The sequence below is a fragment of the Patella vulgata genome, chromosome 9, assembly GCF_932274485.2.
Source record: "Patella vulgata chromosome 9, xgPatVulg1.2, whole genome shotgun sequence".
Classification (NCBI taxonomy): Eukaryota; Metazoa; Mollusca; class Gastropoda; family Patellidae; genus Patella; species Patella vulgata.
The window spans coordinates 26,125,428-26,140,816 of record NC_065887.2 but is presented as its reverse complement, the minus strand read 5'-3'; the positions used below and the strand labels follow the sequence as shown (position 1 = coordinate 26,140,816).

Sequence of the window (15,389 nt, the reverse complement as noted above, 5' to 3'; positions counted from 1 at the left end):
GTGTAAAGCATAAGGTTTCATCAACCATGTATGCAGAGCGAATGTATCGTCTCCCAGTATGAAATATGGTGTATCTTTGTCGTCATTGGGGAGTTTGTCGGGTGGTGGTAAGGTTGTGTGCCCAGTTTTAAGGCAGTCTTCCAGCTCTGATTGCTCGACAGCTGGGCATCGGAATTGTGCCCCATACCACTTACTTCAGCTCAGATGTCGTATTATGGAACAATCGAAGTAATAGCCTATAAATTTTAAGGGCTACCAAGCCTGCTATCGAACTCGAGACCAATTGAGTTTTATAGTCCATTGTATTTGTTGGAACGATCGAAATAATAGCCTATACACAATTTAAGGGCTACCAAGCCAGCTATCGAACTTGAGGCCAATTAAATTTGAAGGTCCTTGTATTTGTTAAAGGATGTATGCATAAATAATTACTTGGGCTATAGAGGCGATTTCTGTAATTCTCATAGTTGTCTCATAAACTACAAGGCACATGACCGTTTTATTCAAATTTCGTCCAGAGACATTACTGCGCATATTGAAATAACAAATATTATATATTTTTTTTTTACAAAACAGATCTGCTTCAGAATGGATACTTCTTATGGGATGCTGTGTATGCCATGGTCTGATGATAGGATATACCTATGGAATGGGTTCATTATTTCTGGAAATCAAAGATTCGTTTGGGGCGAGTAGAGCCGAAACTGCAATGGTCCAGTCCATAACTATCGGACTTATGTGTTGTGGCGGTATGTGATTTCCATGTCATAAGAGAAAAGTGATAGTACGACGGTCCGTATATAATAAATCTGTTTCGCGGACCGTATGGTCGAACATCGACCTCGTAGTATTAATTAAAACGTATGTACCTTGGCAAACGTATAATGTTCTCAAATATGACTAGAAAAATATTGTCCCTCCAATTTGATTTTTATTACCCCCAGAGTTATTGCCAATGATCCACTTGAATCTTGTGGAAGCTCTTGAGGCTAAAGTTAATATCCGATTGCGTTAAAAGTCCTGAGACGAAGAAGCCTGTTGACTTTCAACGATTTCCGAAAATTATATGACAGATTTATGACCCTTAACTTCTTTGAGAAATGTTTTTCACGCCCTAACGTTGCCATCTGATTGACCTTAAATTTATAGACAGTGTTTAAGATCCTGAGACGGCGAATCCTATTGAATTTTAACAAATTCCTATAAATGGCCCTTGATCACTTTAAAAAAATTTCTGTGGGCGCACTCAAGATCAATTTATCACCTGATTGACTTTAAATATATACACAGCGTTAAAGGTCTTGGAACAACGAGTCTGTTTTTTTTTAACGATTTCCGGTAACTTAAACAGCTAAATTCGTGGTATTAAATGTTCTGTATTCTGAACGTAGCATATGGCAGAACTAGAAGCCAAATAAAATCTGATGATTTCTGATAATTACTTAATGGGTTTGTAGTCCTAATCAGATTTTGGTGTGTTGTAAAAGTTTTCATTACCGAACAAGGAAAAAATATGCGACAACTATGACGGCAATGAAGACTTAACTGCCGTGGGCGTATGTTTGTTGCCTGGCAACCTATCTTTCTTTTTCATTTCAATTATTACTACTTTACGTTTATTCTAGGACTCCTATCGCCACTTCTTGTGAGTATAATTGGAAACGGTAACACAATGTTAATTGGAACAACCATAGCATGTTCAGCTATTATTGGTGGTGGATTGTTAGTGGAATCCATTTCGCTTCTTATTATAATCGTTGGTGCTATTGGAGGTTTGTTAGATACGTTTGCAATTTCTGAATCTGATAAGGGTTTAATGTACATGTACACTGAAAGGAAAACCTCCTTATTTGAGAAACTTTAAATCTTACCTTTGTATTTTTCTCATCTGGGTCATATGACTGGTGACAATTATAGCATATAGTCACGATAAATAATTATTTTCAGAATATAAGAAGACATAATGAATCTTATATTTACCAACTACCCCGTATTAATTTATCGGAACAAGAATACTCCGAAACGACTGTTGCATGGAAAGCATGAATTGATATATTTTGGCTTTTCAATATGTGAGATTTTTCTCGTCGTGTAATCACTGTATATTTCACGGATTTGCGAATGCGTTTACTGGTCTGTTTACAGTTTGTCATCAGTAAAACCAGGAACAGATTGAATGAATAAAACACAGAGATGAACAGTGTCATCGCTTAAGAGTCCTCTCTTTGGGGAATGACCTACCCCCAGAAGGTTCAACTCTCGCATTAGTCATACTTTTTTCCCACAGAGGCTACATTGTTTATCTGATTCTTTTCAGTAAAGCGATGTGGTCATACGAGGTCTTCCTAATAGTTAAATAAAGTATTTGATAATAATCGACTATGTGTAAATATAATTTCAGGTTTGGGGTTGTGTAACATTTTCATCGGAATGTTTGTTTCAGTTGGGAAAATATTTAAAGAGGACTATCGTGTCGCTTTGGCGGCACTCATTCTTAGTGCTGGTGTGGGGAACTTTATATTTCCGTATATGAATGTGTTGATTTTAGAACAATATAATTGGAGAGGTGTATTCTTGATAAACGGGGGACTTCTTCTTCATACCATTCCTCTTGCCTTATTCATTCGGATCATACTACCAAAGGAAAAACCAGATCAAACTGAATCGAAGAAATGTTTTAGTAATTCGTACTTCCGATCCCACGTGTCTTTATGGAAGGATCGATTACACGTGACGTATTTTATATGTCTAATTATCAGATCTGTACCTTTAGCATTGATCAATTATTTTATGTTGGATATAGCTGTTTATAAAAACTTTGACGAAATTGATGGATCATTATTCCTATCAGCTGTGGGTTTCGGGAATATGTTCGGAAGAGTGGCTGTTCTTATCTCAAGAAATATCATTAACATATCACCGGTTATTGAATACGCTTTACATATTACATTCACTGGTTTGACTGTATTTCTTCTAGGACTTAGCAACAGCTATGGTCTTATTATTGCGTCTTGTACCATATTTGGATTAGGGTTTGGACTGTTGACGTCTACAGTGAATATTGCTGTTTTTGCTATTGCTGGGGAAGATCGGTATCCTACAGCATTAGGTATAACCAATACTGGTGTTGGTATTGGCTTTGGTATAGCAGGTCCGATAGGAGGTAAGTGAAGTATAAATTGAGCAAAATATAATATAAGGTGTTTGACAAGTATTAAGTACTAAGTATTAGGTCTTGGTTTTGTGAGGAAATGATTAAATACGTCACATGATTTTGCAACGATTACTTCTGTACACGGTTAACAATAAGAAGAATGTCATTAGTGAGGTATGAAGGTTTTAAAGAAATAAATTCTACATGTGAAAAACACATTAATAGGATGTTTAATCTCCATTAACAATTTAAAAAAATATATTTATACGAATGTGCATTTACCATTGTCTTTCTAAACCGAGATCCTCGGTGGCCCAGTGAGTGAGACGTTGGTTCGATAACCCGGAAGTCCCGTGTTCGATGCGTGTACATAAAGGAACCCTTGGTAGTTGGAATTCAATATAATAGTTGCCGTAGTACCGTTGTCCGGGCACATTTTCCCTCGCAGCACACTATATGACGTATGCCCGTTTTCGTTAGCCCAATTGATGCCGGACAGTAGGATGTTAAACCCCATTTCATTTAATTTCGTTCCGAACTACTTTTGTGAGATTTACGTAGTATTATTTTGGACGGAATCCATCATAAACTGCTGTTTAATGGTGAAAAATACTATCGCAATGTATATGTATATGTACTTAGCTAGTACTTACACCATTGTGATTGTATTTATATATAACCTATATTTATTATTTTTTTAGGTGTCATTAAAGATAATGTAGAGTCGTATGATCATATATTGTTTGTTTTTGCCGCAATCTGCACCTTAAGTGGCATTTGGTTATTGGTCGTGGCCATATTTAGTATCGGAAAAAACAAACAAAAAACTGCCAAATAACGCTTCGGATTTGTTCATAACTGTATCTTTATTTTAAGAAAATTAAATACATTTGTTTCTTCTCTTTGTGTTCTCATCTATCAAGTCTCGTTTAAATTGTGATAAATTCTCAATGATGCATTTATTCAAGAGCTAAATCTGTCCATTGTAGTCTTTCTTTAGACTTTAAAATGTTATATAAATTATTAATTAGGCATTTAACATGACAAGACCATAGGCCATCGGATGGACGCAGTTTTAAGTAGATTAGAATTGTTCGGTCATTTAATGATTGAATTTAAAATTGGAGTAGCGAGGCTAAGTCTCGAATACCAAGTACACATCTTGTCAAAACTTCAAACAGTGATAACTTCGCACAGAAGACAGAAATTTAAATGAAATTTTCAATATATTCATTTTGCGTTATCTATTTTCGAACTATTATAGCAAGAACGTCCAACTTTTTATCCAAATCTTACATAATGCATCTATAAATCCGGTGCAAATATCGTAATAAAATGGAATGGGGTCTTACTTTTCTGCTCCGACTGGGCTAATGAAGACGAGTATATGCCATCCAGTGTGCTGTGAAGATAACTTTGTCCAGACAGGGTTGTACGTGACAAGAAGTAGGGTCGCCTGTCCAACCTCGTGGGTTTTCTCGGGGTCCTCCGGTTTCCTCCCACTGCTGAAGACTCCTTCGTGCAAGCGAATTATTGAAATAAAATTGTACCATATGTTAGTCACGAAATGACCTGGTTTGTGTCGAGTGGATGTTACCCCCCCCTCCCTCTCTCTCTCTCTCTCTGAAAGTTGGACTGGAGGGGGGTTCGTGTCAGGGGTCGTAGAGCGGCTTTTGACCCTATGACGTCAGTCATTTATAAATCAATGAGCGTTGACGTTTCTAGTGGTTTACCAACAGTTTCGTGCATGACACGCCAATAAGTCGCCGTAACAGACCGTTTCATTGGGTAATCCCTCACTTCAACCAAAACGCAGTAATATAACCACGCTTCCAGATCCTAGTGTAGTGAAGACATATAAAACGAAATGTTGAACTATAGGAAACAAAACAAAATAGATTCTGAAAATCCAGATGAACTTCTCGGTTAACACTGGGATAGAACACGAGGCCTTGTCTTACTCACTGGGCTTACTCACGTCGTGCTCCCCCTTGCCGATATTGCTAAAGGGGCAAACCAGCTGAAGGGACATAACTCCATGAAATTAGAGACAGGCTATATACCATTAATTTTCACATTGACTTTAATGGTAATCCTGGAGTCTTTGCCCTGCTCTAACTTATTACTAGATTTTAATGTCCGCTGCGCTGAACCCGTTCCACCACAGACGGGACAACAAGTAGCCTTGTCTTTGCACCAAAGTTGGTCTCTGCAAATTTTAGAAACACACTTGAATTAGCATATTATAAACATTCAACTATCCTCCGTATATATCACCGTAAACAACATCTTAGCACAGTTATCCTCCCGCCTCGAAGCCATGAATATTTACCAAAATCTGGCCGAGAATGTCAATTCAACACCTATCTGATTGTAGACCAAGTTATACCAAGCCAAATGGTCATGGAAAAAGGGGGAAATGGGACAGGATAAAAAGCTGTAGCCCATATCGCATTTAAAGGGTTTACTGAAAAGGTGAGTGGGGGTAATCTCGGAACGGACGGTCGCAGAACGCAGAAAATTTACCAGGTTCTTTCTCTATTCCCGCCTAACCACTTGAATGTGGCCGTATAAGAATAATTTTGTTCCTCATTATATTATAAACGTTGTTGTTATTAAAGGGCATGGCACACAAGATTTTCTCGAAATAGGATCTGTCAAATATTTGTGTCCTACTTTCTAAACAAACCCGGCTAATAAAGACATGAAATGTAATGGGGTTTAACGTCCTACTCCGACTGGGCTAATGAAGATGGGTATACGCCATACAATATGCTATGAATGAAATTTTGCCCGGACAGCGGCGCTGAGACCTACCCTTTTATCGAATTCCAACTGCCAAGGGATCTTTTAGGTGCACGCCAATGTATACACGGGAGCTAATGAAGACGGGGTCACCTGATATCTTTCTATTATTGTGAATTATTAATTAAAATATGGATTGATAAAAAACACTTGTATTTTATTATTAATCAACCTAATAAAGGAGTCTGTGTTTAAAACATTTCAAACATCATATATAATGAAGGGACAAAAGCAATATCACCACAAACCAAACTGAACAAAAGGCCCAACGTTACACATTGTAACGCTATCTTAGTGATAACAGAGATCAGTTTAGTAGATATATGATTTATTTACATCAGGGTCCGTATTCGAAGGATATCTTAAGTCTAAGATAGTCACTTAACTACTAGCTTTCACTTAAAGGAGCTAAATCGCTAATATTTGGTACCTAACAATTGACACAAATGGGTCCCAACGCATTTAATAATGTAATATGAATGTGTATATACACTGATTTACATTCAGTCGTTTCCGTTCTTACTCTAATTTCCAATCAGTTATGTTCGGCTAAATACGCCAGAAGTCTCAATCGAATGGCAACCTCTAGCGTCTGGTTATTCTCTACACCGAGAATATTTATTGCGCATGCTCTTCAGAATAAGAATATAGTGTCATCGTTTGACATCACTTGTGGAATATGTCTAGCCTCGTCTCGTTCTTCGAGCCCCTTGTTACCAATGGCGCTGAAACGCATTAAGGTACACGATTCGTGTACCAATGGTAAAATGTTTATTTTGTCTTAAATATTGGATATCAGAAGCCCATATTTTCCCGGTAAGATCACAACATCAATGTTGATTTAAATTGACAAATAATTCGTGTTTTCAATTTCGAAGACTTTGGATGATATTGAGTTAGAGACTGGGCTACTTTAAATATACGTAACTTCCTGTAAGCTAAGGGCAAGTGGTATTCAAAGGCACTGTTAAGTATCAAATTTTCCCTTAAAGTTAAGCTGCCTTAACTTTCAAGTGTTAGTTTTTAAGTGGTATTCAAAGGCCAGTTTAAGTGAGAAATATCCACTTAACTTTAAGTGACCTATGGGAGGTACCTTAAAGTTAAGTGAGATTATAATGAGTTATTTTAACGCTGTAGTAGCAGTCCCGTAATGGCGATTTTAAAAGTTCAGGGATTCAGATTGAAACAAAGACAGTGTCGCCGAGCGTAGCTGGTCTCATTTTTTCCTCGTCAGCTTTGATGCTGTAGTGCCATAATGGAGTATAAGGTTATTACCACCGAGATAGTCAAGGATATCATTTTACGATCATTTATCATGTTCGTATTGCTTAAGCATGTTTCCACGACTGTCATATAATAAAGTTAAATTCATTCGTGAATTATAGATTTCAGAAATTATTTATACTACCGCTAGGAGCAAGGCATGATTTATTTTTTACAAACCATTCCCATATATACATAATCGGTAGTATTTATTTAGGTAAAAAAAATAATGCAACATGCATCTTTCGTACACAAAATGTACCGTCAACGCCAGGCCTTTGCAAATCTAAAAAGTAGGTACTTACACAATGTCTATGAATTTCTCAAATGATAGATTTATAAACAACACTGAATGATTTGTCCAGTCTAACTTAGAAGGCAAGGGTCATTGTGTATTGCTAATATGTTGTTTTCTATTATTTATATTTTGTTAAAAAATTAAAGTTTACAATATCCATCATTATACTACCACTATTTTTATTGTAATCTATTGATATGGAATTTTTTTTTTAAAAAAAAGTCTACGAAAACAGCCGTTCCGACAAAGGATGCACACTATGTTACATAGAATATAACATAATGTGTTCGGCAATCGTAATACATGCATGGCTTTATAACAAAAAGCGAAAAAGAAATAGGCTGATCGACATACATGTGACTATTTGAGCTCACTAAAGGCTTGGGTTGCGTTATATAGTTCTGCAGACAGTGGTTGTGAGTTCATTGCATGTATAGGATTATTTGTTCACATGTCACAATAGTTTGTTAACAAACTCCACGGAAGATAATAGGAACAACGGTAATCACAAATGGCTAAAACGAGTAAGCCTGAAATAGAGCATTTATTCATTAATGGGGAGGAATAAGCAAATGTCGATGTTAATAATGGATGCCCGTTGAAGTCAAGGTAAGATTTATTACTTTGCACGTGAGTCAATGACACCAAATAACTTTACTTCACTCACACTTATATTATACAAAACCACTATTATACTTCAAACAAGTGTCAAATGTTCATGTCCAAGATGCAAAAAGAACCCGACCCCTCTGGTCAGAGCAAATTCATTGAACCAAGGTCAAAGTATGGGCCTGTTGAAATGTATGGATGTCCTTTTATTAGGATAGACATTCATTATACTTTCGCACAAGTGCCAAAAAGTTTCGTAACTCAAGGGAGTAAATTTGGAAATTATTTTTTTTTAAATAATATTTTTGTATCGATAGACAAATAGGGGCAGCGTCAATATACGACCACATAAAAACTATATTTTTTTCGGGGTGGGAGGGGGGGATACTGAACTAATAAATGAAAATTGTTATTGGGGGCTATCTGAAAACGCTGCACCGGATCTTTAAGCTCTAGATTATGGATATTGCTTATGTCAAGATGGAACGTGTATATATATTACGTGATATTAGGTGTATTCATATCACACATTAACATAGTATTATATTCTTTCACGCGTAAATAGCAAATATGCTTAAATGCATTATCCGTAATAAATAAAATGAAATGAATAGCTGTTGTTCACAGCAGGTAAGTAATTTATCGGCTTTGCAGTGCTGCATATTTTATAGTTTAATTTGATGCATAAGTTTTAACGATTTACTGTCCGTGTACATTATATAGTGTCGCTTTACGCATGTCCATTAATGGATTATGATTAGTTTGTAAGGCGAGAACACCCCCCACTGTGTCTGCTTCTATTGTGAAGTGCAGTCAGGTGTAGTAATCAATTCACCAAACCCCTCAATATAAGGAATCTTATTATGTTAAAATTAATTTATTAGGTACTTATGTTTATTTCTGACCCGTGTCGCTAGGTAGGGCTACGTTATTGTTAAAGATGAATTTTGTAAGATTTAGATAAAGATTTGGTCGTGATTGCTATAATAGTTCCAAAATAGATAGTGGAAAATGAATTTATTGAAAATATGAGTCACCTTACTCTATTATGAGCGACATTATGAGTGATTTGACGAGATCGTACATTGCTACGGTAATAAACAATGTCTTGTGTTATCCATTCAATGTTACGGCCACCCGGCACTCTAGATAAATGATTATGGGTTTTTCTTGTGAATAAATGCCTATTAATAATGTATATAACATTTGAGGCCAGAAAAGGGACTTGCATTCGGCAGATTTCGGACTTACATATACGGTTTTCTCACATTAACGATATATAAAATAGATGTAGTATATAGTGTAACCCATTATCAGCACAGCATTGTTCAAATAGAGTCTGACGATATTAAAAAATATTTCTACGCGATACTGAATAAATAAATCAAGCTATAAAGCCTTGAAACTGCTTGGATGGTCATTTTTAGTTTCATAGGCGACTATATATAAACTTATCTTTCCAACTGAATGGGTTTTACCAAATTCGATACATTTTTGACTCGATAGTTTTTCTATAGATCAAGGTGGTCTTGTTAGTGACGAAAAATAATTTTGAGCCAGGGGTGACCAGATAACAATTATTTTGACAGCAGTTAGTTTTAGGGTGGGGTACTTTGCATGAACAATTAAAATATACTTGAATTTATCACATTACGCGAACTAATCACATTGACCCATGTGGTAGTTTAGATGTCAAAAGGTTATTGCTGGAAAAGGTCAGGCCAATAAATTCAGTTGATTTAAATTTTCTAAAGTGACAACGCGACGGTTTTTTATACATCAAATGTATCTACCGTGTTATCTAGTGATTCAGTAGTTTAAGTTTTCACTGGATCAGTGTATACAAGAGTTATCTTTTCAATTGTAGGGCAATAGCCTATCCGTGGCCATGTCTGTAAGTTACAGCAAGAAATATTAAGGCGTTTCAAAGTGATCAGCAAAATGTTTTACATGCGTAGCGTAACATTTATCGAGTTGGAAACCACATGCGTAATGTAACCTTTATCGAGTTGGAAACCACCTGCGTAACGTAACCTTTATCGAGTTTCTCAGTCTGGTATTCCCTGTCAGTGACCACTGTGCATTAGTTTGTGTTTCGACAGCCTTGTGCATATTGCCGCACAACTGGAAGTTGGTATACCACTTGGCGTTGGATAGTTGCTTAAAGGATCACAAGATAGGGTTCTATCAGTCGTCCACAGAGTTTTTAGTTCTATGCCCTATCCCGAATTTCTCCTTTAAAATAGCATGCCTTGCGAAATGTTACAATATATTATTACTATGCTCAAATTTGTTATATGAAGCTAAAGTAAATGAAACTGGGCAATGGTTTGCTAGTTCGGCGTCGATCATATTGTTAAATACTGGGATGGGTTTTGAATACGGTGTTCTGGGTTTAATGGGGCATAGAAGATCACGCTCAGTGCTGAGACACTATTGTATTACGTTATGACTTTAGGATACATGCATTACGTTGTTTTGGGCTTCTTCTTCAGTTTGGGTCCAGAATTAAATATGTGAACCATTTATAAGCGTCTATCAACACTTGGGTGCACCATTTACTGTTATCTTGTACGCTTACGTCGTTGATAATAAAACATTAATAAAGTCCCAGCCATGCAATCATGTCAGTGAATTTAACAGACTAGTGTTACATAGGGTTTATGGTAGTTGAGTGAGACTAATCACATCACTACTTGAAACAATACATCATATACTTTGTTTTATCCGAAACATATACATCGTCTTACATCTGGGCTGTCCCGAGGTGCCTGGAGAATTAAATGTCCCATGCGGTACTATTATTAACAAATAGCCCTCGTTGACATATCTCTTTATTATCCTAGCCTCTTTATCAAAATAGCTAATCTCACAACCAGGGGTTAAATAAGATAGCGGTCAAATGGACATCTCGCCCAATGTCGTTCGATATCATTTTGGCAACTTACTGGGACATTAGGGACCATTTGTGTGTGATTGTGTTTAATGTGGCAGCTGACGTTTTATGATTTTAGATTTAGGACAATACTCATGTAATTCTGTAGCTGCGCTTATTTTGAAAGTTACCGTGAAATACAGAAGTACAACAAATATGTGTTACAGAGAACAACTTGAGCACACTAAAAGGGCTATACAATAGAAAGACATATTATTATGACTTTTGTGTATATACCAGTAAAAAAGGCTCGGGCTTGATCACATTACTCTAAAGTAAGTGGATTATGATTTTTTTTATAGAGAATATAACATAACGTTCTCGGCAACCGAATTGTTGTAACGAAACTGCTATAGAGGGTTCCGCGAATGTTTCTAATTTTAGTAACATTTCCCACAATTCCTCGCGCGCGACCATTCTGGTAGACTGCTTGCTAAACAAATACTATCAATGACGTAATTGAACACTATACATATATAATAGCACCCACGTTCTATGTTTGGCCATTCTTCTAGTTTGCTTTGTTTGAAGGAAAGTTTTTTTTGCCAGAATTCTGTTTTACAATGGAGAAGTATTTTGAAACTTTAGATGTTGTTGCACGAATAAGATATCTAGAGAAGATAGAACGAATTGGAAACCAAGGTCCGTATTTAATAAGCAAGGAAAAATTCGTCTGCAATCCTAAGAAGTTAAGATGATAGACATTTTAAATTATTTAGTTTATCACCTCAGCCCATTTTATGTGTTGAAATACTTTGAAAATTATAAAAGTTTGAAAGCTTACGATAGATTTGTTTGTGGATGGGTAAGAGAGGTTTTGGTATTTAATTACAAAGAAATTCCGAATAAGGATGATGCAAAAGCAAGCTGTAGTACCAGTACTTTTACTCCCAATTCTTCCAGGGTGAATTTATGTATTGTTAAAGCTAGAGTGTTACACTCTCAGTCTTTAAATGATAAATCTCTGGCACCCTGGGTCATCATTGAAGAAGATGGAAAAAATTTGTCTGCTCACCGTGATTGTAGGGCAGGGTTAGGTGAATTTTGTTTCCATGTGGCGTCGGTATTATTCTACCTTGAAGCCAGTGTACGGATAAGAGAAACGACAGTTACTGCAGAGCCGGCATACTGCATGCTTCCAGCATCTCGAACTGGTGTTAGTTACGAACCGATTCGAAGTATTGATTTTACGTCAACCAAACATTGAAGAAAAGAATCGACAAAACAATTGATGAGCAAACAGTTCCTCCCACCCCTTCATCTAAAATGAAAACAGGCAATAAAATATTCAATGCCTTGAGCAGCAAAGCTTGGGATGCCTTTTTTAGGGCTATTGAGGGGGATAAACCGGTTTTTTTGTCAGTTAAAGAAGATTTTAACAACCAGTTTATTCCAGAAACACTTCAGCCAAAGTATCCGATGATCCTGTCGAATTTGTATGATGATACCATGGTATATACATTAAAAGAAGTCTTGCTGTCTAATTGCAAACAGCTCAAATCAATTATTTTGATTACCGATGAAGATATTACAAATGTCGAGTATCACAAACGCAGACAAGCCGACAGTAAACTCTGGTACAGGTTCGGGGCAGGAAGAGTAACAGCTTCACGTATGAAGGCGGTGTGCTCCACTTCTTGCGAAAATCCATCCATGAGTTTACTGAAGCCAATTTCTCTACAGCAGCTACACAGTGGGGATATTCTCATGAACAGGAGGCAAGGAAACAGTATCATTCCAAGTTGGGAAAACTTCATGATACTTTTCAACTGTCAGATAGTGGTCTTTTCCTGAACTCTGAACACCCACACTTGGTAGCTTCCCCAGATGGTATAGTGGAGTGTAGTTGTTGTCGGAAGGGTTGTGTAGAAGTCAAGTGTCTTTGCTGCATTAGAAAAGAAAAAAATCAGAGATGGGAAAGATTCCTGTATGAAGAAAGTAGATAATTTATTGCAACTAAAACATGATCACCAATACTACTACCAAATTCAGACTCAACTTCTTGTTTGTAATTTGGACTACTGCGACTTTGTGATCTAGACAGAGAATGATATATTCATTGAAAGAATTGAGCCAGATGCAGAATTTTGGGGTGTGTTACTCGATAAATCTTCAAAGTTATTTGAAACTGTTATTTTGCCCGAGTTGGTACTAAAATATTTTAGTCAAGATAACAAAGAACATAAAAACAATTTAACCCTCTAATAACATGGTGCTAACAGAATTAAAACACTTTGAAGGAAATAAACCCAAAAAGAATCCCAAAAAATTCAACCTACCAAACCAGAACTTTCGCCAGCTGAAAATGTTTCCTCGGATGAAGAAAAAAGAGACCTCTACTGTATATGTAATGGTATACCTCATAAACCCAAGATGCACTGATGAGCCCTGGGTGGGCGAAACATGTTTTTTAAAGTTACATTATAACAATTAGTCATAACGTTTGACATTCTTTCTATTATTGTTTAAAAATAGATAATGCAATGTAAATGGTACTGTTCTGACACATATATCAGGGTTTTCAATTTAGTCTTTGTATGATTTAATCAAATGGTACAACAGATGGACAGAGATTTGTGAGTGCACAGCAGACAAAAACTATCTTATCAAGTAATGGACATGGTTCATCTATTTTTGTAATTAAAAAATCTATTGGAATTGAACTTCCAAGAAAAGTGTATTTTTGACGTACAATAACCCACGTGAATCCGTACGTTTGCAATCTTTCACGTGGACTCCACTTCAGAAGCGCTTAACTGTTTTTTGCCCCTCATAAATGCTGGGTAAATGACTTCAGCTCCAACTGTTGCCACAAGTTCTTTAATTTCAAAACCTCTGTCAGCTAGCAAAACATCACCATTATGCAAATAATTAAAAAAATTAGAATTAGCTGTGAGGTGTTTATCACTAACTCTTCCTCCCCAGCCTTCAGAATTAAAAGTCACATATCCATGTGTGGAAATTGCAATTAAATATTTTACAGTATTGTTATGTTTATAACTGGAGAATGTTTGCACATGTGCCGTCATATTAGAAGGTCTGTCGATAAATATTTCGAAACAATCAATTATGGCTGTTATTTTTCTTCCAAAGTACTTCCTAAAAACCATAGGCATGGTTTCATACAGCTCACCTCTATCGGGCCATCTCACTAATGACTGCAAGTGAAAAAACATCATATCTACCATTTCTATAAATACTTTAGAAACCGTGGTCTTCGAAACATCAAATCTATAACTTGAAATCAGTTATTGATAAACACAGTCTTAGTCAGTTTTTGAAATTTACGAAGTCTGGCGTTTTTGCCATCGGCTATCTCTGGTGAGAGTAAATTAAAAAGTGAAATGAATGTTAAATACGTGGGCAGACCCGTATAATACTTCACTTTATCATCATCATTTTCAAAATCCTCTGGCTTACTGGCTCTCATTTTATGAATTATTTTTTTAAACATATTTTCTTCTTCCGAACGTGTAATATTGGTTTGCATTTTTTTTTATTTCATGATTAGCTAACTCTAATTGATCTAAATGTGTCAGTTCTTCTTCAATTATATTGTCTGGATCTACATCTGGATCTGTACATAATATACTGTTATATGCATGGCAGCATCTTGCATATGTTTCCTATCGATTCTCTTCTGCAGTCTGTCATATATATCTGAACCATATGCACCCTTACACTGGTATCCCAAATTCTGAGTATTGACCCAGTTTGGATTTGTCTCTCTATATAATTCTGATGGTTTTCCTAAAAAACAAAATAAATAAAACATTTTTAGAACCGAATAAAGAGAAAAAACATAATGAAAATGGGGCTGTGTATCTGTAGACTTGGTGGACGTGTTGCTTTCCTCCAGGACAGAATGACTTGATCACTGTTAATGGCCACACATAAAATCACATTATATTTTTAATTCAGAGAAGGCTAAATACTATATACAATTTAAATAATATATCAACTAACCTGATATGAAGTGATCCGAGCAAACTCTGAGCTGGCCACACGTCTTCAAGTTTATATCTGTGCGCTTGATAGCCGCAAGCCATAACCTTCGGCGTTTCTCGCTTTTGCTTTGTGTTTCTTCTCCTTGGTGTTTTAACACACAGGGGATTCGATAAAAGCTTTTGTTATCTCTTCCGGACCTACTATTTCAATTGATAACCGCACAGGTAGTTGGCATTGTTTGGGTTGATCGGCCGTAACGCTCTCTATACAAATACAATATTCAAGTCAATAGACCGCACGAAAGCTTCCCTTTGTTTACATTTACAGTCTACCGCAATTGAGGCTTTTTTTTTTTTTTTTTTTTTTATTAAATATAG

The 15,389-nt window shown here is 36.2% G+C and overlaps 2 protein-coding genes across 11 annotated transcripts in view; both read left to right on the top strand.

The window, feature by feature from the left end:
• The window catches only part of LOC126832473 (monocarboxylate transporter 6), a 32,267-nt gene extending 28,265 nt beyond the window's left edge, over positions 1-4,002 (top strand). For 3 of the 6 annotated variants that reach the window (XM_050563269.1, XM_056103194.1, XM_050563270.2), the window contains 4 exons: positions 577-749; positions 1,626-1,772; positions 2,402-3,163; positions 3,856-4,002. In XM_050563269.1, the coding sequence (XP_050419226.1) occupies positions 577-749; positions 1,626-1,772; positions 2,402-3,163; positions 3,856-3,992 (1,219 nt within the window). In that variant the 3' untranslated portion in view covers positions 3,993-4,002. Of the gene's footprint in view, positions 1-576; positions 750-1,625; positions 1,773-2,401; positions 3,834-3,855 lie in introns of those variants that run through there. The other 3 variants (XR_008789236.1, XR_007684721.2, XM_050563271.2) reach the window with 2 other exon arrangements.
• Positions 4,003-7,888: 3,886 nt separating this feature from the next.
• The window catches only part of LOC126832474 (monocarboxylate transporter 3), a 46,602-nt gene continuing 39,101 nt past the window's right edge, over positions 7,889-15,389 (top strand). For 4 of the 5 annotated variants that reach the window (XM_050563273.2, XM_056103197.1, XM_056103198.1 and 1 more), the window contains exon 1: positions 7,889-8,129. The gene's annotated coding sequence lies outside the window, so the exon portion shown is untranslated. Of the gene's footprint in view, positions 8,130-11,071; positions 11,340-15,389 lie in introns of those variants that run through there. The other variant, XM_056103196.1, reaches the window with a different exon arrangement.